Genomic DNA, 26,592 nt, shown 5'->3' with positions numbered 1-26,592 from the left:
TTGCCATTTTTTGTTGAAAGGCAGACATGATGTACTAGGTAAAAGGAACTGCAGTAAATAGGACTTTAATAATGCAGTGGTAAGGTAAGAGGGGAGCGGAAGCATTCTTTAGTCCTATGATTAAATCTTAGTCTTTCCATGAGCTTGTGCTTCTGGTCTGTGAGCTTCACTGGTGCTTCTCAGGTTTTCTTACCCCCTTAGGATATTTCTTACCCACTTAGGTAGCCCCCTTAGGAGGGGTTGGAGTTGGGCATTTACTTTACCCCAGGTAAGTTAGGCTCTGATGGAACCCCAGCAGGTTAAACTCTGGTAAAATAGTTTCTCCTGAGGGCAGGTTTTGTTAAGAACAGAATATTCTAGCATATTTCAGAATGGTTTCTTTTCCCCTCCCCTTGCCAGAAGCATGAGAGGATTTTTCTCTGATATTTACTTTTAGGACCTGGTACAGCTCCTGGAGGTAAGACTCACAAAAAGCATGAGGGTCCTCCTGGAATTTTAAACTCTCAAGCTTGTCCACACAGAGCCTCCAGCTCTTCATCAATTACAGTTCAGGTATTCCTACCCCAGCACTAGTTGCCAGGGGTGATTTCTTCTTGTGGGTTTCTGCCCTGGTATGTTGTGATTTTCTGTATCTGCCTGTCTCCAGTTTTTTCAGCAGTGGTTTGCTCTTTGTCCTCACTTCTCTGGTGGATCTAAGGAGAGTTGTTGAGTTTTCAGTTTCTCCAGCTTTTTACTTGTGTTGTTAGGATGGAGTGGCAACTTCTAGGCTCCTTACATGTAAGACCAGATATCAGAAATTCTCCTAGTGATTTTATTTTTATTTCCAATATAAAAGGTTACATTCTTAAAATATAAAAGCAATATGTGCCTTTTTGTGGACATATGCTTTCGTTTCTCTTGGGTAAATACCTGGGAATAGGGACTTCCCTGGTGGCGCAATGGTTAAGAATCTGCCTGCCAATGCAGGGGACACGGGTTCGATTCCCGGTCCGGGAAGATCCCACGTGCTGCAGAGCAACTAAGCCCGTGTGCCACAACTACTGAACCTGCACTTTAGAACCCGCAGGTCACAACTACTGAAGCCTGCGCAGTCTAGGGTCCGCATGCCACAACTACTGAGTCCACGTGCTACAGCTACTGAAGCCTCTGCGCCTAGAGCGCATGCTCCACAACAAGAGAAGCCACCGCAATGAGAAGCCCACACACTGCAAAGAAGAGTAGCCCCTGCTCACCACAGCTAGAGAAAGCCCGCGTGCAGCAACGAAGACCCAATGCAGCCAAAAATAAATAAATAAATGAACGAATGAATAAAAACACTTAAAAAAAATACCTGGGAACACAATGGCTGCATAATATGGTAAATGGAGAATTTTTAAAGAAACTGCCAGTTTTCTCAAATGGTTGTACCATTTTATATCCCCATCAGCTGTTGCTCCATATCCTTGCTAACGTTTCTTATATTCTGTCTTTTAAATTTTAGCTATTCAAGTGGTTGTGTAGTTGTATCTTGTTGTGGTTTTAATTTACATTTCCCTAATGGCTAATGACGTCGAGCATCTTTTCGTGTCCTTATTTGCCATTCGTATTATCTTCCTTGGTGAAGTATCTCTTCAGACCTTTTGCCATTTGGGGGGAGTTGTTTACCTTCTTAGTGAATTTTAAGAGTTCTTCATATATTCCAGGCATAAGCCTCTGGTGGACATATGTTTTGCAAATATTTTCTCCTAGTCTGTGGCTTGCCTTTATATTTTTATTTTTTTGAAGAGCATAAGTTTTAAATTTCAACAAATTCCAGCTTATTGAATTTTTCTTTTACGGTTCATGGGTTTTTATGACCTATTTTATTTTTTTATTATGGTTATTTTTAAATTATTTATTTATTTATTTTGGCTGCACCAGGTCTTAGTTATGGCATGTGGGATCTTCGCTGTGGCACGCGAGATCTTTAGTTGCAGCATGCAGGATCTTTTTGTTGCGGCATGCAGGCTCTTAGTTGCGGCATGCGGACTTAGTTGCATCATGCATGTGGGTTCTAGTTCCCCAACCAGGGATCGAACCCAGGTCCCCTGCATTGTGAGCTTAGAGTCTTACCCACTGGACCACCAGGGAGTCCCTTATGACCTATTTTATTTTATTTTATTATTTATTTATTTATTTTTATTGTGGCTGTGCTGGGTCTTCATTGTGGGGCGCGGGCTCTTCGTTGCAGGGTGCAGGATCTTCGTTGCGGCATGTGGACTTCTCTAGTTGTGATGTGTGGGCTCAGTAGTTGCAGCATGCAGGCTCTCTAGTTGTGCATGGGCTCCAGAGTGTGCGGGCTCAGTAGTCGCGGCACAAGGGCTTAGTTGCCTTGCGACATGTGGGATCTTAGTTCCCCAACCAGGGATTCAACCCGTGTGCCCTGCATTGGAAGGCGGATTCTTAACCACTGGACCACCCAGGAAGTCCCTGACCTATTTCAGATGTTGCAAAATTTAAGAACATTACAGTTGTCTTCTAGAAGTTCTAAAATTTTAACTTTTACATTTAGGGCTTTGATCCATTTTGAGTTGAATTTTGTACATGGTATGAGATAAGGGTAGAGGTTTGGTATATGGCTGTCTATTGGTATATGGCCGTCTACTTTTTCTAGCACCATTTGTTATAAAGGTTATTGTTTCCCCTTTGAATTTCTACTCTTTCTGCTGTATTTTAAGTCTTGAAATCAGGTAGTTAAGCACTCTATCTTTGTTCTTTTTAAAAATGATTTTGGGGACTTCCCTGCTGGCGCAGGGGACATGGGTTCGAGCCCTGGTACGGGAAGATCCCACATGCCACAGAGCAACTAAGCCTGTGCGCCACAACTACTGAGCCTGTGCTCTAGAGCCCACGAGCCACAACTGCTGAAGCCCGCCCGCCTAGAACCTGTGCTCGGCAACAAGAGAAGCCACCACAATGAGAAGCCTGCGCACCAGAATGAAGAGTAGCCCCCGCTCGCCGCAACTAGAGAAAGCCTGTGCACAGCAACAAAGACCCAATGTAGCCAAAAATAAATAAATAAAAAATAAAAATGATTTTGGCTATTCTAGGTCCCTTTAATTTTCATATAAATTTTAGAATCAGCTTGTCAATTTCTCCAAAAAGCCTGTTGATATTGTTAAAGGGATTGCATTGACTCCATTGGGGAGAGCAATATTGAGCTTTACCATTCATGAAGAATATTTATTTCTCCATTTATTCAGATCTTCTTTAATTTCTCTCAGCGATTTTAGCTCATTCTAGAGAGGAATTAATTTTCTTCCTCCTCATCCCCTTCTCTTCTTTTTTTTTGGCAGACTATATAGCCAGCTCATCTTTTTTTTCCCCCTAATTGTGGTAAAATGCACATAACATAAAATTTATCATCTTAACCATTTATAAATGTACAGTTCATCGGTACACATTTACCTGTAGAGCAGTCATTATTACTGTCCATCTCCACAGCTCTTTTATCTTGCAAAACCAAAACTCTGTGCCCATTGAACAATAACTCCTCATTTCCCCCCATCTCTCAGGCCCTGGCAACTACCATTGTACTTTCTGTCTCTATGAATTTGACTACTCTAGGTACTTCATATAAGTGGAATCACACAGCATTTGTCATTTTATGACCGGCATATTTCACTTACCATAATGTCTTTCAGGTTCATCTGTGTTGTAGCATGTTTCATTTTTAAGGAAATGTGGTACGTATATTTTATCTGTGTATCTGTCAGTAGACACTTGGTTTGTGTCCACCTTTTAGCTATTGTGAATAATGCTGCTATGAACATAAGTGTACAGATATCTCTTTGAGACTTTTTTTTTTTTTTTTTTTTTTTGCGGTACGCGGGCCTCTCACTGTTGTGGCCTCTCCCGTTGCGGAGCACAGGCTCCAGACGCGCAGGCTCAGCGGCCATGGCTCACGGGCCCAGCCGCTCCGCGGCATGTGGGATCTTCCCGGACCGGGGCACGAACCTGTGTCCCCTGCATCGTCAGGCGGACTCTCAACCACTGTGCCACCAGGGAAGCCCTGTTTGAGACTCTTTTAATTCTTTTGGATATACCCAAAAGTGAATGGCTTGATCATATGGTAATTCTGTCTTTTATTTCTTGCCAAACTGTTTTCTGTAGAGGCTCCACCATTTTTCACTCCCACCAGTAGTACACAAGGGTTCCAGTTTCTCCATATCCTTGCCACCACTTATTATTTTCTTTTTTTGGTAATAGCCGTTCTAATAGGTATGAAGTGGTATCTCATTTCGGTTTTGATTTGTATTTCTCTAATGATTAGTGATACTAAGCATCTTTTCATACACTTACTGACCATTTGTACATCTTAGGAGAAATGTCTATTTAAGTCCTTTGCCCATTTTTAAATTGGGTTGGCTGGTTCTTTGTTGTTGAGTGTAGGAGTTCTTCACATATTCTGGATTAACCCCCTATCAGACATACTATGCAGATATTTTCTCCCATTCTGTAGGTTGCCTTTTCACGCTGTTGATTGTCTGTCTTTGTTTCTTTCTTTCTTTTTTTTGGCCACGCCACACAGCTTGTGGGATCTTCGTTCCCTGACCAGGGGTTGAACCTGGGCCCTCGGCAGTCCTAACCACTGGACTGCTGGGGAATTCCCTGTTGTATCTTTTGCTGCACAGAAGGTTTGAAGTTTGGTGATGCGTCTAATTTGTCTATGTTTCCTTTTCCTGCCTGTGCTTTTGGTGCAATACCCAGGAATTATTGCCACATCCAGTGTCACGAAACTTTTATATTGTCTTCTAAGAGTCTTATAGTGTTAGTTCCCACATTTAGGTCCCTTTTATAGTGCTAATTCCCACATTTTATCCATTTTTGTGTATGGTATAAGGGGTTCCACTTTGTTCTTTTGCATGTGGATATCCAGTTTTCCAAATACCAAACACTATTTTTTCCAAATACTATTTGAAGACTTCCCTTTTCCCCATTGAATGAATGGTTTTAGCACCTTTGTTAAAAATCATTTGACTGTATGTGCAAGAGTTTATTTCCGGGCTCTCCATTCTATTCCATTGGTCTATATGTCTGTCCTGATGCCAGTACCACACGTTTTGGGGTTACTGTAGCCTTGTAATCAGGAAATGTGAGACTTCCAACTTTGTTCTTTTTCCAGATTGTTTTGGCTCTCCAGGGTCCTTTGAGATTCTGTTTGAATTTTTGGATGGGTTTTTAAATTTCTGCAAAAAAACACTGTTGGGCTTTTGAGAGGGATTGCATTGAATCTACATATGGATCAAACAATATCAAACAATATTAAGTCTTCTAATCCATGAACAAGGAATGTCTTTCCGTTTATTTGTATCTTCTTTAACTTCTTTGAGCAACATTTTGTAGTTTTTTTTTTTTTTTTTTTTGTGGTATGCGGGCCTCTCACTGTTGTGGCCTCTCCCGTTGCGGACCACAGGCTCCGGACGCGCAGGCTCAGCGGCCATGGCTCACGGGCCCAGCTGCTCTGCAGCATGTGGGATCTTCCCGGACCGGGGCACGAACCCGTGTCCCTTGCATCGGCAGGCGGACTCTCAACCACTGCACCACCAGGGAAGCCCATCATTTTGTAGTTTTTAGTGTGCAAGTCTTTCACCTCTTTGGTTAAAGTTTTTCCCTAAGTATTTTATGTTATTTTTGATGCTATTGTAAATAGAATGTTTTATTAGTTTCCCTTTGAGATTGTTCATTATTTAAAAAATAACTATTTATTTATTTATTTTTGGCTGCATTGTGTCTTCGTTGCTGCGTGCAGGCTTTCTCTAGTTGCGGTGAGCGGGGGCTACTCTTCATTGTGGTGTGCGAGCTTCTCATTGTGGTGGCTTCTCCTGTTGCGGAGCACAGGCTCTAGGCCCGTGGGCTTCAGTAGTTGTGGCACATGGGCTCAGTAGTTGTAGCTCGCGGGCTCTAGAGCGCAGGCTCAGTAGTTGTGGTGCACAAGCTTAGTTGCTCCGTGGCATGTGGGATCTTCACGGACCAGGGCTTGAACCTGTGTCCCCTGCATTGGCAGGCGGATTCTTAACTATTGCGCCACCAGGGAAGCCCCCTACGAAGCCATTTCTTAATGTTGCACATATTGGTTATCCCTCCCTTTTTTGGCTGTTATAAACAATAGTGCAAAAGACATCTTTTGTGAACCAGTGTGACAGGTTTTGGATATCTGTATTGCTGTTTTACTGGATGTTATTATGAATCTTTCTATTCTTTTCTCATCTGAGAAATGAAAAATATATTGTTTACATTTGAACTTTTTATAATAGAGTTGAATATCTTTTCATACACTATTGGCCTTTTAAATTTTTTGGCAACAATTTTATATTTGTAATTTTTTTGGCCTATTTTTGTATTGCTTTGAACATACATGATATATATTGTAGGTACACCCTTTGTTATCTGTCATTGCAAAATTTCATTGTGTCTGTCTTTTGTATTTTAACTTTGCCGTACTAGTTAAATCTGTCAGTTGAGTGAATTTTTTCAGTTAGCTTTCTCCCTCCTTGCTAATCTGCAGCTAACTGAAAGGCTATTTTGATTTCGCATTTTGGTTTAGAATTCTCTTTTGTCATGTCTTTCTAGATTTTTATATTCTAGTTAATGTTTCTGGACTTGATTCAGTCTGTGGTATTATGAGTCTACAAATTAAAATTTCTAATTAGCATTCTGTGACCATTCAGTCACTTGAGACTTATCCAGAAATCTTAGAACTTGCCTTAAAATAACGCATAATAGGATTTATATTACCTATACTGAGTATGAGTTGTCTACTCTTCTACCTGCTCTCCCTTGGAAAGAGGAAAGTGAGACCATTTCAAATAGAAGCTAAAACTTTCTCATACCTTTTAATCCAGATATATTAACAGTTGATCCTTTTTTTTTTTGGCCACACCGTGTGTCTTGTGAAATCTTAGTTCCCCGGCCAGGGATTGAACCCAGGCTCTTGTCAGTGAAAGCCCGGAGTCCTAACCACTGGACTGCCAGGGAATCCCCTACAGATTGTGTCTTTAGATGCTTTGACAACCGTAAACAATTCAGTGACAATTTTGGTGAGTAGGTTGTTGTTGTTTTTTTCCTCCCCACATTTTCCTATTTTCCATTTTAATGGAACTTTACTCTGAAGGTATATATATTCTAACATTTAAGCACTGGTTCCCAAGCCTACATTATTTGGCTGCTTTATAAACATTTAACATTTTGGTTTATTTAAGTCTTTTTTTTTTTTTTTTTTTGGCTGGGCCACACAGCTTGCAGGATCTTAGTTCTGCGACCAGGGATTGAACCTGGGCCCATAGCAGTGAAAGCACCGAGTCCTAACCACTGGACCGCCAGGGAATTCCTTATTTAAGTCTTATTGATGTGTACATAAATAATTATTTATGTAAGCATCATAATTAATGTTAGAATCAAGTACCTTCGATTATTGTGGAACTGCAGGTAATATTGTACAGAATGTTCCCCTCTATCTCCCAGGTTCTGCCTGTCTGCTCACTTTTCAGATAAATTAGCTAAGGGAAGTTTAGTTTATTATTTATTTGAAGGCTTCCCCTCCCCATATCAAAGTTTTTTGTTTTGTTTTGTTTTGTTTGCTTAAGTGGTCATTTGTTTAGTAATTCAAGGAGTTTTTATTTAATATCCATTAAAAAAAAGTTTTTTTTTTCTTTTTGGTCACACTGCGTGGCATATGGGACCTTAGTTGCCCGACCAGGGATCGAACCCATGCACCCTGCAGTGGAAGCGCGGAGTCTTTTTGGCCACGCCGGGCGACATGTGGGATCTTAGTTCCCCGGTCAGGGATTGAACCCGTGCCCCCTGCATTGGGAGTGTGGAGTCTTAACCACTGGACCATCAGGGAAGTCCTGAAGCACAGAGTCTTAACCACTGAACCACCAGGGAAGCCCCCAATATCCATTTTTTTTTTTTTTTTTTTTTTTTTTTTTTTTTTTTGCTGTACGCAGGCCTCTCACTGTTGTGGCCTCTCCCGTTGCGGAGCACAGGCTCCGGACGCGCAGGCTCAGCGGCCATGGCTCACGGGCCCAGCCGCTCCGCGGCATGTGGGATCTTCCCGGACCGGGGCACGAACCCGTGTCCCCTGCATCGGCAGGCGGACTCTCAACCACTGCGCCACCAGGGAAGCCCCCCCAATATCCATTTTTAAGTGGTAGTTTGGTAAGTGTGAAAGCATGTCTGAAGTATCCGTTATCTACAGGAAACTTAAAACCAATTGCAAAGACAGTAGAGACAAACAGAAGACATATTTTTCAAGGGAAGAATTTATAAATAGTGTTAACATTAAGATAAAACCTCACATTAAAAAAAAAAGATTTATTTATTATTTATTTATTTTATTTATTTTTGGCTGTGTCAGGTCTTAGTTGCAGCATGCAGGATCTTTCGTTATGGCACGTGGGCTCTTTGCTGTGGTGCGCAGACCTCTCTCTAGTTGTGGTGTGCGGGTTTTTCTCTTCTCTAGTTGTGGTGCACAGGCTCCAGAGCGCGTGGGCTCTGTAGTTTGTGGCACACGGGCTCTAGTTGAGGCATGCAAGCTCAGTAGTTGCGGCACACAGGCTTAGTTGCCCCGCGGCATGTGGGATCTTACTTCCCTGACTACTGATCGAACCTGCGTCCCCTGCATTGTAAGGCGGATTCTTTATCACTGGACCACCAGGGAAGTCCCAAAACCTCACATTTTTAATTCCTGATCTTGTTGGGATCTCTGAGTTTATCTGTGAACTGTGTTCTGCTTTCTATGCAGAATGTATCCTTCTTTTAATTTAATTCTGGCCACACTGCGGCTTGTGGGATCTCAGCTCCCGACCAGGGATTGAACCTGGGCCACAGCAGTGAAAGCACCTAATCCTAACCACTAGGCCACCAGGGAACTCCCGGAATGGATCCATTTCAAAATAAGTAATCTTCAGGAGTTCCCTGGTGGCCTAGTGGTTAGGATTCCAGGCTTTTACTGCCGTGGCCCGGGTTCAATCCCTGGTTGGGGAACTGAGATCCCGCAAGACGTGAGTCATGGCCAAAAAAAAACTGGAGTCCCATTGAATAAATCCTTGCATTAGAAGGAACAAATGATAACAGTAGCCAACCTTTTTATTCCTTTTTAGTACAGGTCAGAGAGAAAGAACATGAAGTTTGCAATTGTACATACTTACATTCTTTCACTTTCACTTTAGTTGGTTTTGAGTGATAGTGAAAGACTCGCTGATGAGGAATAGTTAAGTTTCCATATGGCTATGTACAAATATAAAGTATATGAGTGTATAATGGTTTTCAAGTTTTATTTGTATTTGGCAAGTTTTAAAACATTATTTAAACAGCTTTAAGCTGATATGGATTGCTTTAGTGACTGTTGTTTTAAGAATTTAGATGACTTATCATTTGATTATACAAGGTGTATTTGTCTTCCTAAGTTAGGTTTCCTAACCTTCAGACCAGGTCCAACCAAGGGTATCATTTTTCTTAATAATAATAATGTTAATAGTGATGATAGTAAGAAAAATGAATTCATTGTTTAGTGTATGCTAGCCACTAAATGCATTACATAATCATATAGATATCCCTAGGTACAGAGAGGTTATATAACCTACTATAGGTCATAAAATTGGTAAGTGATTCAAACCTAGACAGTTCAGCTCCTTGGGTCCATGCACGTCATCACACAGTCTACTGCCTGTCATTAAAAACCACACCATATATATATATATATATGTTTTTAAATAAATTTATTTTATTTTTGGCTGCATTGGGTCTTCGTTGCTGCGTGCGGGCTTTCTCTAGTTGCGGCAAGTGGGGGCTACTCTTTGTCGCGGTGCGCGGGCTTCAGTAGTTGTAGTGCATGGGCTCAGTAGTTGTGGCTCGTGGGCTCTAGAATGCAGGCTCAGTAGTTGTGGCGCATGGGCTTAGTTGCTCTGTGGCATGTAGGATCTTCCTGGACCAGGGATGGAACCCATGTCCCGTGCATTGGCAGGAGGATTCTTAACCACTGCGCCACCAGGGAAGTCTCCACACCATATTTTAATTATCTGTTTCTGTCTGTGCTACTTCTTATTAGAATCTAAGTTCCTTAAGGACTAAGAGCCGTGATTCATTCTTTTTCACCTGTGGTCTTCCATGGTATCTGACATGTAGTAGGTGTTCAGTAAATACTTATTGAGTGAGCTAAAACAAAATGTAAAGAAATACAGTAATAAGTCTGTCATATTTTTTGGGCCTGAATTTCTTTTTCTTTTTTTAAAAAAAATTTATTTATTATTTATTTTTGGCTGCATTGGGTCTTCATTGCTGCGTGCGGGCTTTCTCTAGTTGTGGTGAGTGGGGGCTACTCTTCGTTGTGGTGCGTGGGCTTCTCATTGCAGTGGCTTCTTTTCTTGCAGAGCACGGGCTCTAGGCACGCGGGCTTCAGTAGTTGTGGCTTGTGGGATCTAGGTCACAGGCTCAGTAGTTGTGGTGCACAGGCTTAGTTGCTCTGTGGCATGTGAGATCTTCCCAGACCAGGGCTCGAACCCAAGTCCCCTGCACTGGCAGGCGGATTCTTAACCACTGCGCCACCAGGGAAGCCCTCCTACATTGTTTTAATGGTAGTTGATTTACAGTATTAGTTTTAGGTGTACAGCATAGCAATTCAGCATTTTTACAGATTATACTCCATTTCAAGTTATTACAAAATAATGGCTTTATTTCTTTGTGCCATGCAAGATATCCTTGTTGCTTATCTACTTTATATATGGTAGTTTGTATTTCTTAATTCCATACCCCTATCTTGTCCCTCCCCCCTTCTCTCTGTCCATTGGCAATCACTAGTTCTTTATAACTGTGAGTTTTGTTACATAAATTCATTTGTTTTATTTATTTTTATTTTTTAAATAAATTTATTTATTTTATTTATTTATTTTTTGGCTGCGTTGGGTCTTCGTTGCTGCACATGGGCTTTCTCTAATTGAGGTGAGTGGGGGCTACTCTTTGTTGTGGTGTGCGGGCTTCTCATTGCGGTGGCTTCTCTTGTTGCAGGGCACTGGCTCTAGGCACATGGGCTTCAGTAGTTGTGGCACGTGGGCTCAGTAGTTGTGGCTCGCAGGCTCTAGAGCGCAGGCTCAGTAGTTGTGGCGCACGAGCTTAGTTGCTCCGCACCACGTGGGTTCTTCCCGGACCAGGGCTTGAACCCGTGTGCCCTGCATTGGCAGGTGGATTCTTAACCACTGAGCCACCAGGGAAGCCCTGTTTTATTTTTTAGAATTCCAAGTATAAGTGATAATGTACAGTATTTGTCTTTCTCTGACTCATCACATATTGCAAATGGAAGGGTTTTATTCTTTTTTATGGCTAAGTTTCTGTTCTATAGAAATTACATTTTTCATTCATCTGTTGATGGACACTTGGGTTGCTCCCATATCTTGGCTATTGTAAGTAATGCTGCTGTGAACATTAGTGTTTTCTTTTTTTTTTGATACATAACCCAGGAGTGGAATTGCTGGATCATATGGTAGTTCTATTTTTATTTTTTTAAGGAACCTCCATACTGTTTTCCATAGTGACTGTACCAATTTACATTCCCACCAACAGTGTACAAGGGTTCCCTTTTCTCCACATCTTTGCCAGCATTTATTATTTGTAGACTTTTTGATGATAGCCATTCTGACAGGTGTGAGGTAATATCTCATTGTTGTTTTGATTTGTATTTCTCTAATAACTAGCAATTTGGGGCATCTTTTCATGTGCTTGTTAGCCACCTGTATGTCTTTTTTGGAAAAATGTCTATTCTGGCTTTCTTCCTGTTTTTTGATTGGGTTATTTGTTCTTTTGATATTGAGTTGTATGAGCTGTTTATATATTTTGAATATTAATCCCTTGTTGCTCATGTCATTTGCAAATATTTTCTCCTATTCCAAAGGTTGTGTTTTCATTTTATCGATGGTTTCCTTTGCAGTGCAAAAGCTTTTAAGTTTAATTAGGTCCCATTTGTTTATGTTTGCTTTTATTTCATTTGCTTTGTGAGACAGACCCCCCAAAATATTGCTGTGATGTCAAAGAGTGTTCTGCCCATGTTCTTTTCTAGGAGTTTTATGGTTTTAAGTCTTACATTTAAGTCTTTAATCCATTTTGAGTTTATTTTTGTATATGGTTTAAGGAAATATTCTAATCTCATTGTTTTACATGTAGCTATCCCGTTTTCCTGGCACCACTTACTGAAGAGACTGTCTTTTCTCCATTGTATATTCTTTTTTAAAAATATTTATTTATTGGGCCTCCCTGGTGGCACGGTGGTTGGGAGTCCGCCTGCCGATGCAGGGGATACGGGTTCGTGCCCCGGTCCGGGAGGATCCCATATGCCGCGGAGCGGCTGGGCCTGTGAGCCATGGCTGCTGAGCCTGCGCGTCCGGAGCCTGTGCTCTGCAACGGGAGAGGCCACAGCAGTGAGAGGCCCGCGTACCGCAAAAAAAAAAAAAAAAAAAAAAAATTTATTTATTTATTTATTTATTTATTTATGGCTGTGCCAGGTCTTAGTTGCAGCATGTGGGATCTTTTAGTTGCAGCTTGTGGACTTCTTGGTTGCAGCATGCAGGCTTCTTAGTTGTGACATGCATGCGGGATCTTGCTCCCTGACCAAGGATTGAACCTGGGTGCCCTGTATTGGGAGTGTGGAGTCTTATGCACTGGACCACCTGGGAAGCCCCTCCATTGTATATCCTTGCCTCCTTTGTCATACATTAATTGACCATAGGTGCCTGGGTTATAAAGTTCATTTTCGAGGGTTATTTTTTGCTGGCTATAAAACTCTAGATTGCAATTATTTTCTTCCAGTACATTGACTCTTATTCAGGCTGTCCTCTTTCTTCCATTGTTGATCTTAAGAAGTCAGCTCTCAGGCTGTTATTTCTTTTTTTCTTTTTTTTCTTTTCTTTTTTTTTTTTGAGGTACGTGGGCCTCTCACTGTTGTGGCCTCTCCCGTTGCGGAGCACAGGGTCCGGACGCGCAGGCTCAGCGGCCATGGCTCACGGGCCCAGCCGCTCCGCGGCACGCGGGATCCTCCCAGACCAGGGCACGGACCCGTGTCCCCTGCACCAGCAGGCGGACTCTCAACCACTGCGCTACCAGGGAAGCCCCACTCCCAGGGTTTTTTTTCTTTTTTTTGCAGTACTCGGGCCTCTCACTGTTGTGGCCTCTCCTGCCGTGGAGCACAGGCTCCGGACGCGCAGGCCCAGCGGCCATGGCTCACGGGCCCAGCCACTCCGTGGCATGTGGGATCTTCCCCCAGGGTTTTTTTATTAATGTATTTTATATGGATGGTATTGATGATCTCTGTGATGTAATCACTTAGTCTGTTGCTTTTTAAAGTGATCTATTTGTGCTGCTAATATTTACTAAACCTACTATGTGCCAGAAACCGTTCTAGCATTGGAGGTAGAGTGGTGGACAAAACCAAGAACCAACATTCCAGATACATATATTCAATCTGGAAAGAAAGACAATAACAAATGTGTGGTGTAAAGTAGTGATAAGTACTCAAAAATCACAGTAAGAGGATATAGAGTGAAGATTGTTGTTTAAGGTGATAGAACAGATTTCTAAAGAAGTGATTTGAGCAGAGACCTGAATGACATACAATGTGTAGGTAACTGGATAAAGAATTTTCCATGAAGTTGCAGAAACTCTGAGGTTGGAGAATGCTTGCAGTCTTTGAGGAACAACAGTGAGGCACCAGCAGCAAACTACGAGTTCTAGACGTTGCTCTGTATCTTCAGTGACATTTTGTTGTATGTTTCACGTGTACAACATGATATTTCTACTTCTGTGTACCATACAGTGTGCTCACCACCAAAAATTTCATTTCTGTTCATCACTATACAGTTGATCTACTTGACCCATTTTGCCCTCTCCTGGGCACCCTCCACCCCCAGTAACCACTGCTGTGTTCTCTGTATCTGCATGTTTTTGTTTGATTTAGTTTGTTCCTTTATTTTGCTTTTTTAAAATTAGTTTTGTTTTATATTCCACATATCAGTGATATCATATGGTATTTGTCTTTCTCTAGCTGACTTATTTTACTTAGCATGGTAACCTCACGGTCCATCCGTGTTGTGGCAGATGGCAAGATTTCATCTTTTTATGGCTGAGTAATATTCCATTGTATATATATCCCACATCTTTATCCATTTATCTGTTGATGGGTGCTTAGATTGTTTCCATATCTTGGCTATTGTAAATGAGGTTGTGATGAACATAGGGGTGCATTTATCTTTTTGAATTAGTGTTTTCATATTCTTTGGATAAATACCCAGAATTGGGATAGCTGGATCATATGGTAATTCTATCCATTCATTCATTCATTTATTTACTTATGGCTGTGTTGGGTCTTCATTGCTGCACACGGGCTTTCTCTAGTTGTGGTGAGCGGGGGCTGCTCTTTGTTGCGGTGTGTGGGCTTCTCATTGCAGTGGCTTCTCTTATTGCAGAGCTCAGTAGTTGTGGCACTCGGGCTCAGTAGTTGTGGCGTACAGGCTTAGTTGCTCTGCGGCATGTGGCATCTTCCCGGACCAGGGCTTGAACCCGTGTCCCCTGCATTGGCAGACGGATTCTTAAACCACTGCGCCACCAGGGAAGTCCCGGTAATTCTATTCTTAAATTTTTGAGGAATCTCCATACTGTCTTCCATAGTGGCTACACCAGTTTACCTTCCCACCAACAGTGTATGAGAGTTCCCTTTTCCCCAGATCCTTGCCAACACTTGTTATTTCTTGTCTTTTTGATAATAGCCAGTCTAATAGGCATGAGGGGATATCTCATTGTGGTTTTGATTTGCATTTCCCTAAAAATTAGTGATCTTGAACATCTTTTCATGTGCCTGTTGACCATTTATATGTCTTCTTTGGAAAAAATGTCTATTTAGCTCCTCTGTCCATTTTAAAATTAGGGTTTTTTTTGTTGTTGGTTGTATGTGTTTATATATTTTGGAGATTAACCCCTTTTCAAATACATCATTTGCAAATATCTTCTCCCATTTGGTAGGTTGTCTTTTTGTTTTATTGATGGTTTCCTTTGCTGTGCAGAAGCCTTTTAGTTTGATGTAATCCCATTTGTTTATTTTTGCTTTTGTTTCCCTCGCCTGAGGAAGCATATCTAGAAAGACATTGTATTGGTAAGACCAATGTCGAAGATTCTGCCCGTGTTTTGGGTTGTCTGTCGTTTTATTGAGTTGTAGAAGTTTTTAATGTATATTCTGGATACAAGTGTTTTGTCATATATACAAAGTAAAATATTTTCTCCTGGTCTGTGGTTAGCCTGTGCATTTTCTTAATAGTGTCTTTTGATAATTACAAGTTAAAAAAAATTTTTTTACATATATGTATATTCTTTTTCATATTCTTTCCCATTATGGTGTATCACAGGATATTGAATATAGTTCCCTGTGCCGTATAGTATGATATTAATGAAATTTGATCTATCAATTTTTTTCTTTTATGGTGAGTGATTTTTTTGGTCCTCTCCAAGAAATAATTGCCCATCTTAAGCAGACTTAGCTTTCATTCTGAATATTTGGGACTCCGTTAGGGGCTTAGATCTCACTGATTACTCTAGCTGCTGTGTGAAGACAAGATGATAAGGCAGCAAAAGTGGAAACAGACCAGTTAACAGTTTATTGACCGGAGACATATTAATACGTCTTTTGTTCGCCGATATAATTAACATCACCGTGAGACACTGTTAGAACTTAAAATTGATCAAGAGTTCATTATACAACTTATGACTGTCGTTATCATTCACATTTTGCTCCATTAGGTTTTTGTTCCGCCCTGTGTATATTATAAACGCAAGTTTATTACGGTAAAATTTTCAAACATTATGCACTGCGAAATTTTGAGTGAAAACGAATATTTCAGTGGATTTTATGCAGCTGCTTTTCTCTCTGACTGTCTGAGCGACGTACACACTAGTGTCTCAGAAGGCGACAGTTCTTCAGAACATGGTCTGATTCAGGCGAACGTGAATATGAGACCAAGAAAAAGACAAAAAACCCGTAGTGAGTGATTCTGATGTGGAAAGTGAAAGTGAAACCCATGGTGCTGTAGAATGATCCTTTTCTTCGGCAGAAGAGTGGGTTGAAGACATTTCACAAAAATTAGGAGACTTTACGGGTGTGTCAGGTGTAACTTTTTTTTTTTAATAAATAAATTTATTTATTTATTTATATTTGTGGCTGCGTTGGGTCTTCGTTGCTGCACGCGGGCTTTCTCTGGTTGCAGCGAGCAGGGGCTACTCTTCTTTGCTGTGTGCGGGCTTCTCATTGCAGTGGCTTCTCTTGTTGCGGAGCATGGGCTCTAGGCGTGCGGGCTTCAGTAGTTGTGGCACGTGGGCTCAGTAGTTACACGAGCTCTAGAGCGCAGGCTCAGTAGTTGTGGCACACGGGCTTAGTTGCTCCGCAGCATGTGGGACCTTCCCGGGCCAGGGCTCGAACCCGTGTCCCCTGCATTGGCAGACGGATTCTTAACCACTGCGCCACCAGGGAAGCCCAGGTTTAACTATTGAATGTAATAACCTGCAAAATGTTAGTGAAATAACAATTTTTGGTAACGACTTTTTTGAGTTGGTCACTTCTCAAACAAACTTGTTTCACCAACAGAATGAAAAATCATATAAAAAGTATGATGTGGCTTTAAAATGTTCTGATGTAACCAGTAGTGACATGAAGAAGTTTCTTGGGTTAATAACTTTGTTGGGACAAATAAGAAAGTCACACTGGAAAGAACATTGGTCGACTGATACCTTACTTGAAACACCTATCTTTCCAAAGATTATGACGAGAAGAATGTTCCAACAAATAATGACATTTCTTCACTTTAATGATAACTCAGGAACTCCACTTCCTACAGACAGAATTTCAAAAGTTAAACCTCTTTTGGTTTATTTTCTACCAAAAAATTTTAATAAATTTTAAAAATATTATTTGTTTATCTATTTATTTATTTATCTATCTATTATCTCTCTATTTATGCGGGCTGCGCCGGGTCTTAGTTGCAGCATGCAAACTCTCGGTTGCAGCATGCATGTGGGATTTAGTTCCCCGACCAGGGATCGAACCTGGGCCCCCTGGATTTGGAGCATAGAGTCTTACCCAGTGGACCACCAGGGAAGTCCCTCTACCAAAATTTCAGTCAATCTATATAACCAGACAAGAGCTGTCACTTGTGGAGGCAGTGATAAAGTAGAGAGGATGCCTCAGATTCAAAACCTGTAACCCCAGAAAACTTACAAAATATGGAATTTTGGTCAGGATGGTTAGTGAAAGTGAAACTGGATATATATGCAACCTTCAGATTTACATGGATGAAGGAAAGAAACTATAAGAAACAATATTATCGGTCCTACAACGTTATTTTGGTTCGTGGCACCATATTTACCAAGACAGTTATTACAACAGTGTGTCCACATCTGAAACATTGTTGAAAATAAAACCAGAGTTTGTGGGACTATAAGAGAGAATCGTGATCTACCAAACCAATTAAAGGAGAAATCTAAATATCTGCAGAGGGGAGAAATGACATTCTTACGGAAGAGAGAAGTGACTTTTCTTATATGGAAAGACAAGAGGCTGGTCCACATGATGTCAGCTATTCATGACGCATCCATAGCCTCATACATAGCATGGATCCATAACATCTACAGGAAGGAAGACAGGAGAACTGGCCATCAGATAACTAAGCCCACTTATATATTAGAGCAGCTGTCCCCAACCTTTTTAGCACCAGGGACTGGTTTTGTGGAAGACGGTTTTTCCACGGATGGCGGGGGGATGGTTTATGTGGTAATGCGAGCAATGGGGAGCGGCAGATGAAGCTTTGCTCGCTCTCCCGCTGCTCACCTACTGCTATGCGGCCCAGTTCCTGACAGGCCACGGACCACTACCGGTCCGTGACCTGGGGGTTGGGGACCCCTGTATTAGAGTATAATAAATATATGAAAGGAGTTGATGATCACTCTGATCAATATCTGGCAAACTTCAGTATCTTCCAGAAAACTTGGAAATGGTATAAGAAAGTAAGTTTCTGTTTGAGTAATTGAGGTTTATTCAGTGCATTTAAAATTTTACTGTAACCTTAATGCACAGAATAAAATGACTTACAAGCAATTTTTCTTAGCAGTAGCTAGAGAATGGGTAACTGGCCATTCTGGTAAGTGTAGTGGTAGTCCCGAACCTGGTCCTTCTTGTGGCGTTTCGCAAAGATCCACCTTGTCGACTCTCAGGTAAAATAAAAGAATATATGCTAGAGGAAATAATATACACAGGACTAAACAAAAAAAAATGCTGTCATAAAGCGTAGAGTCTGCTCTTAGGGGAAAGCGCAGTGCAACACGGTATATTTGTAATAGATGTTCTGTTCCCCTGCACAGAGGTGCCTGCTGTACTGCATATCACACTCTAACAAAATATTAGAATGCTTTAGTAAGACATGTACAAAGTTTCAAATAAGTACATTACGTGCAAAAAAAAGTTGTTGATATTTACTCAAACTTGGGTGTTTCAATATTCCCTTCTGTAACAAATTGCCGGCCACAGTTTCTGCAAAAATCCCCTGGTCAGCAATGTTAAGAGGCTCTTGTAGTGGTCGAGGAGAGAAAATAATGGTACTCTGGACTGGGCTGTAGTGGTGGAGACATTGAAAAGTCTGGGATTAAGGGTGTTGAATTTGCTTGTTGGATGTATAGTGTAAGAGACAGACAGACATGGAAGGGAGGCAGTTAGGATCATTTTGTATTTTTGACTTGAGCCACTGGATAAGTGGTGGTGCCATATACAGAATATACAAAACTACAATTGACCGAGGTTATTTCAAACTCTAATGTACATTTGCCAAGTAGTATGTTGTCCAATATAAAGTAATTGGAAGAGTATCCCATAATACAATAGACTTTTAAAGAATTCAAATATATGGCTACTCCCTTTTTACTAAGAGAATTTTGGCGGAAGTTTTGCTCTTTTTTTGGTACACATGTACAGTTGATATGTACATTTGGAAGCATATTTTGTAGAATGTAACCTAACAATACAGTGCTTGATTATTTCAATTTAAAAACTGCTATTCTTTTGTTTTTCTAGCTTCATTTCTTACCATTTTGAAGCTTTTTTGTGCATCTATAAAAACAAGTTAACTTTAGTAAACTTTTATGGAGATGGTCTTTGATCATAGTACCTCAGAGGTATCATAATGCTACTTCATATATTAGTTAGAAAGGTACATTCTTAAGCCTTGAAGTGCTTCTTAGCTTCCCTATAGGCAAAGTAAAATTCTATTCTTGGGGATCAAGTTAGAGCAAATCTCAGATTTTTGCCAGCAAAAGTCATTGTTTCAGTAGAGATTTCATTAATATTGTATATATATACACCAAGTCTTGAGTTTCTGTTCAAATTTAGGAGCTAGGTTATGATAGCAGAAAGAATTTTGGCAACAGGAATAGGAAGGGAACTGAGTTCTAGTCCAGCTCTGTGACCTTAGGTGAATCATTAACTTTGTATGCCTCATTTTCTTCATCTGTAAAATGAGGAATAATTGATTAAAGTTCTTTTAAAAACTGAAGTTATAGTTTCTTACTGGTTTTGTAAAGATTTTGGCTTTATAAAGACATGTTTGAACCATCGTATTAGAAACATTGGAGGGATTTCCCTTGTGGTCCAGTGGGTAAGACTCCATGCTCTCAGTGCAGGGGGCCGGGGTTCAATCCCTGGTCAGGGAACTAGATCCCGCATGCATGCCACAACTAAGAGTCTGCATGCTGCAACTAAAAGTTTGCATGCTGCAACTAAGAAGTCCACATGCCGCAACTAAGAATTCTGCATGCGGCAACTAAGTTCCCACACGCCTTAACTAAAAGATCCTGCATGCCGCAACTAAGACCCAGCGCAACCTAAATAAATAAATAAATATTTTTTTAAAAAAGAAACATTGGAAATTTAATCTTTGGCTGACTCATTTGGAAAAAAAAAGTGAATTGTGGGCATCTTGCCTGGTTCATAGAATGTTATTAAATTTGAATCACTGTTACCCATATCAAACTTAAGCCTGTGACTGGTAAGGCTACCTCTCTTTTAATAATAGCTTATTGAGATATAATTCACACACCATACAGTTCACTTCAGTGGTTTTTAATATATTCACAGAGTTGTGCAACCATCGTCAGAATCAATTAGAGCATTTTCTCCCCCCCCCCTTTTTTTTTGCGGTATGCAGGCCTCTCACTGTTGTGGCCTCTCCCATTGCGGAGCACAGGCTCCAGACGCGCAGGCTCAGTGACCATGGCTCACGGGCCCAGCCGCTTCACGGCATGTGGGATCTTCCCGGACTGGGGCACGAACCTACGTCCCCTGCATCGGCAGGCGGACTCTCAACCACTGTGCCACCAGGGAAGCCCTTCTTCCCCTTTTTTTAAAAAAAAAATATTTATTTATTTATTTGGCTGCGTTGGGTCTTAATTGCAGCATGTGGGCTCTTCGTTGCAGCATGCAGGCTTCTCTCTAGTTGCTGCACGGGGGCTTCTCTCTAACTGTGGTGTGCAGGCTCCAGAGCGTGTGCGCTCTGTAGTTGTGGCACTTGGGCTTTGTATTTTGCGGCATGAGGTGCACTGGCTCAGCGGTTGCAGCGCATGGGCTTAGTTGCCCCATGGCATGTGGGATCTTAGTTCCCGACCAGGGATCGAACCTGCGTCCCTGCATTGGAAGGCGGATTCTCAACCACTGGACCACCAGGGTAGTCCCTTACAACATTTTCATCATCCCAAAAAGAAAGTACCCATGAGCAGTCATTTCCCATTTCTGCATGACCTTCCAGCCCTAGGCAACAGCTAGTCTACTTTCTGTCTCTATGGATTTGCCTATTCTGGACATTTCATATAAACATGTGGCCTTTTGTGTCTGGTTTCTTTCACTCAGCATAATATTTTCAAGGCATATCCATTTTGTAGCATATATCAGCACTTCGTTTCTTTTTGTTGTAGCATAATATTCCATTGTATATCACATTTTATCTGTTCATCAGTTGTTGGACATTTGGGTTGTTCCTACTTTTTGGCTACTAAGATCATTTGTGTATAAATTTTTGTATGGACATATGTATTCATTTCTCTTAGATATATATCTAAGAGTGGGATTTCTGGGTTATATGGTAACTCTGTATTTAATCTTCTGAGGAACTGCCAGACTGTTTCCCATAGCATTTGTTTTTGTTTGTTTGTTTTTTTGGCTGCGCTGGGTCTTTGTCGCTGCGCATGGGCTTTCTCTAGTTGCAGCGAGTTGGGGCTACTCTTTGTTGCAGTGCGCAGACTTCTCCTTGCGGTGGCTTCTCTTGTTGTGGAGCACCACAGGCTCTAGGCCTGTGGGCTCCGTAGTTGTGGCTCACGGGCTTAGTTGCTCTGTGGCATGTGGGATCTTCCCGGACCAGGGATCAAACCCGTGTCCCCTGCATTGACAGGTGGATTCTTAACTACTGCGCCACCAGGGAAGTCCCTCCCATAGCATTTGGAAACATTTTTACATTCCTATCAGCAATGTATGAGGGTTCCAAATTCTCTACATCCTCCCTTAAACCTTATTATTGTCTATCTTTTTGGTTATAGTCATCCTAGTGGGTGTTACATGGTATCTCATTGTGGTTTTGATTTGCATTTCCCTGATGGTTAAAGACGTTGAACATTTTTTCAAGTGCTTATTAAGGCTACCTCTTTGGGCAGTTTTTCTTTTGGAATGGGGATATGATGTGGTTGGGAGTTGATCTACTTAGCTCTTTTCCTAAAGTGTCAACTAAGCATTCTGAAGTATCGGTTAAATAAGCAGACTCTTCTCACTCCTGGTAGGGAATAAATCAAAGTCTTAATTTAATCCACACACCTGTTTTCACCTTCCTTATTTCTGTAAAATGTAACAACAAAGAATTTCACTGGAAATATGATTTATATCTTGTTGGCATTGTTACCTATGTTTGGGTGGGGGACAGAACTTTCACTGATGTATCTTTAACACCAAAATCTTAGCAATCTGCTCAGTATTTCAAATGTTCATGAGTAAGACTGCAGCATATAAAGCAGTATCATAGTCACACAAAGATGAGAATGAAGCGTGTCTGGGAATCTGGTAGAAAACCTTGTCATATTTATAGCAGCCCTATTTCCCTTATATCATAAAAGTTTTGTGAAGTAATATAGGATGTGTAATTGTATCTAAGGAGCATATTTAACTTAGGTTACATAGCCTAAAATAGGTTACTTTGAAATGATACTCTTGTTAATAGGAACTTAATTTATTAAATTAAGAATATTTAGTTTTAGTAGAGATTTTGCTCTTGAAAATGTTAATTGCTGCCGTCTGGATTTGGTCTTATCAGTCCAGTCAGATTTGTGAAGTAATTTTTTTTTCCATTCCAGAAATACATGCTACAGGATTTAACTATCAGAATGAAGATGAAAAAGTCACCTTGTCTTTTCCTAGTACTCTCCAACCAGGTAGGAGAAATGGCTTTTGTAAAATCCTATTATGAATAGTGACATCTTCTTCCAGAAAACTTTATCGTATGCGCCCCCCCCCCTTTTTTTTAACTCATTGTTTTAAGGAGATTAAGTATTAAGACAGAGCTTTAGACAGAGTCAGGTGCACTTCAACTTTTGGGCCACCAGAAAAAATAAAAAACATAGAACACAATGCATTGTTTTCACCTTTTCAGTTTTTTAAAAATATATCTACCTAGCTCCATCTTCTACTAATTGAATCCAAATCTCTGAGATGAATGTCCCACAGATGATTCTGAGATACAAGCAGAGATTAGAGAGCTGTTATGCTAGTGAGGGCATGGATGGAAAGATTCGTTGGTATGTTACTATACGTGCTCTATAAAGGCACAAAGAAACTAGAGGTTCTGAGCTTAATATGATGGAAGAAATTACACGCAAATCAATTGGTAAAGCACTAAGACTTCGATTAGTGAGCAAACGAAAAGCCACAGATAATTTGTATGAAAGAAAATGCAAATAAATAATAAACACGTGAAAAGATATTTGCCCTCCTAGTAATGAGAAATATTAAAACAACAGCTACTGATATATCGGTTTTTGCCTGTCATATAAGCGGAAGTAAAAAAACGATTCTCAATGATGTGACTGCCTCATAGTACTGGTAAGAATGTAAATCCATGTAATTTATTTGGAAAGCGGTCTGGCAGTATGTATTAAGAGCCTAAACATGTTCATGTCTTTGACCCGGCCATTCTGGTAATAGGAATATATTCTAAAGAAAAGTCATAAATACAGGAGATACTTTATGCCTAGAAATGTCTATTGAGACGTTACCTAAGGTAGTAAAAAATTAGAATTAATACATTTATCCAACACTAAGGGAATAATTAAGCTAATTATCACATACATGTATGGTGGAATATATATAGCAATTAAAAGTGAGGCTTGTGAATTCTTAACACTGTAAAGTACTTATTATAATGTAAAATTGAAAAGCAGAGTACAAAATTACATATACAAGGTGATGAATCAGATCTCTAAAATGGTACAAATGAAATTATATGTCTGGTTGATGACATAATTGATGGTTTTTATTCTTATTCATACCTTTCTCTGGTTTCCATAATTTTTATATTGAGAATATATTCTCTTAATATAAAAGTATTTTAAGAAAAATTTTAAATTGGAGAAATTTTGTCTTTTATTTTGATACTCTTAAAGACCTTTCATTTTGTCTTTTTCTAACTAAGATTATTTTTGTGTGAAATTATTATAAAAACAAATGCTTGCCATGAACATGTATTAAAAGATGCTGAAGAATATAACCTGAAAATTGAGATTCCCTCTCTCTGACCCCTTCTACTTCCATTGTCTACTAATCCTTCCAGAAATATTCTATTTCTTTCTAGAAATATTCCATAAGTGTATATGTACATTTTAACCCACAGATGGGATCACAAATGTCAGTGGCTTGCAACAAATATTTCTTGTTTACACATGGCCCTGAGGACTGCTGATCATCTGCAGCCATATTGCCAACTTTACTGAGCACCACTAAGCTCACAAGTCTGCTCATTCCAGGCTCTGCAGTGAGTAGCTACTCTCTGCAGCATGCTGTTCTCTCACATGGCAGAAGGCAGAAGCTCAGGGATGGGGACAGAGCCAAACCACAAAGACACATTTAAAGCTTCTGTGTGGCTGGTGATGTCCATTCACATTTCATTGGCCAAAGCAAATAGCATGGCCAAGCCCGAAGTCACAACAATTACCAGACATTTGATAAAACTTCTAATATGAAACATAAAGCAAAACAATAAGTATAATAGAAATGTAGGAACTTGGAAGAAGCAAAGACAAATGAAAAGAAAGCCTCAAAAAACCCAAACAGATTAATATCCTTAGAAGTATTATTAATATTACATTCATTAAATAATGACAGTATGGAATAGAGTAAGAAAACTTTTGGAACTTATAATACATTAGAAGTAAAAAACCAAAATAAGTTGTAGAAGATGAAATAGAGGCATCTTCCAATTAGGAAAATTTGAGGACCAATCTAGCAGGACTGGACATCCATCTAGTGAAAGAGAGGACAGAGAAGATGGTAAGGGGAAATGATTAAAGACACAAAACATGAACATTTCTCTGAACAGATGGGGCAGGAGCCTGAGGTTTGAAAAAAATACACTACTGAGAGGGACTGACTCAAATGTAAAAAGTCCCACATCAAAGGAAATTTTAGAACTTTCAGGGGTGAAGTGAGACTCTCAAAGAGTTTCTACCCGAGGCGAGGGACTTGGGAGGAAGGAAGGAAGACTGACAGATTACCTTCAAAGTTCAGGAATCAGAATAGCAGTAGATTTACCATCAGGAACAGTGGACACTAGACTCTAGTATGGCCGTTCCTTCAAAATTCTGAGTGAATCTGATTTTCAATCTAGAATTCTGTGCTTAACCCAACTGTGAAGTTAAAGAGAATAAAATATTTTCAGATTTGGAAGGTTACAGAAAAATTAATTATTTGTAAAAGATGTAGGAGTGGAGATGTAGTTTAGCTACACTTCACTTTTTACTTTTTTTTTTAAATGTTATTTATTTTTATTATTTATTTTATTTTTGGCTGCGTTGGGTCTTTGTTGCTGCACGCGGGCTTTCTCTAGTTGCGGCAAGCGAGGGCTACTCTTTGTTGCGGTGCGCGGGCTTCTCATTGCGGTGGCTTCTCTTGTTGCAGAGCACGGGCTCTAGATGTGTGGGCTTCAGTAGTTGTGGCTCGTGGGCTCTAGAGCGCAGGCTCAGTAGTTGTGGTGCACGGACTTAGTTGCTCTGCAGCATGTGGGATCCTCCCGGACCAGGGCTCGAACCCGTGTCCTCTGCATTGACAGGCGGATTTGTAGCCACTGTGCCACCGGGGAAGCCCCGCTTCACTTTTTATAGTAAGAAGAAAAGAGTGTGTAACATTAATGGTAAAATGAAAAAATAGCTAAATAAGCAAGGTATTTAGAAATCACAGAGTTGCTACTGAGGCAAGAGTAGGGAGTAAGTGGCATTGGGCAGGTGCCTGCAGCTTATATATGTAAGCCTGTAGAACTATATGAGGTTTTAAACTATGAAATATTATTTTGATAGAAATAACATGAACTTTTAAAAAGATTTAAAATCTGTATCATTACAGACTATTATTCTATGTTCACACTGTGAAAAGATAAAAAAGTTAGTTGCAAAAGAGAAACAAAAAAATTCCTTCTTTGAAAAAATGATACCTCTGAAAATTAATGAGTCAAAGAATATTTGTTAGGGAAATTAGAAAATATTAAGAACTGAATAATGAAATTACTACTTACAAAGCATGTGGGATGCAGGTAAAACATTCTCAGAGAGTATATTTAGCTAAGAAGGAAGACTGAAAATTAATTAGCTTTGTAAGCATCAAGATCAAAATTAGACAAAAAGAATAGGTAGCTTGAAGAAAGTAGAAGAGATAAAGATTTAAGAGCAGAAATTAATGAAATAAAAATGACTTACTAGCTGTTGACCTTGGGCAAGTTATCTAAGTTAAATAAACTCAGGCGGAGCCTGAATTTGAACACCAGCAGTTTAACTAAAAACTTTGCACTTCTAACCACCACATTATGCTCTTTTTATTTTTTAAATTAAATATTAAAAAATATAATACATGGACATGGTTTGAAATTCAAATGATATATAGTGATAATTTGTTTGTCATTCTATCCTGTTTTCCTCTCTCAGCTCCACTTCTCAGAAGTGATCAGTTTCCTATGTATCCTTTCAAAACTGTTCCGTGCTTTTATAAGCATTTATGTATGTACCATTTAAGAACACAGAAGTTAGCATGTCATACATATTCTGTACCCTTCTTTTTTCCCCCTTATATATATGAGTTCATTTATTATCATTATATAAGAGCTGCATCATTCTTGATAAGGACTGTTTACAGTAGACATGGTAAATTAAGTCATTTCTAATAAAAGCAGGAGCAAGTCAGTGAAGGTTATGACCATTAGTATACTATCATTTGACAGAGTTTTGGAGATTTTTAGCTAATATAACGATATACATAAGTAATTG

The 26,592-nt window shown here is 40.1% G+C and overlaps 1 protein-coding gene across 1 annotated transcript in view; it reads left to right on the top strand.

Moving 5' to 3' along the window:
• Positions 1-26,592, top strand: part of NPEPPS (aminopeptidase puromycin sensitive) — an 85,595-nt gene that overhangs the window by 21,696 nt on the left and 37,307 nt on the right. Inside the window, exon 3 of the mRNA XM_082604942.1 lies at positions 22,423-22,500. Coding sequence (XP_082461068.1) covers positions 22,423-22,500 — 78 coding nt within the window. The remainder of the gene's footprint in view (positions 1-22,422; positions 22,501-26,592) is intronic.

The sequence above is a fragment of the Mesoplodon mirus genome (genome assembly GCF_964341445.2).
Source record: "Mesoplodon mirus genome assembly, chromosome: 18".
NCBI classification, from domain to species: Eukaryota; Metazoa; Chordata; class Mammalia; order Artiodactyla; family Ziphiidae; genus Mesoplodon; species Mesoplodon mirus.
Note: the sequence above shows the minus strand (reverse complement) of the source record. Positions and strands in the feature narration are given on the sequence as shown.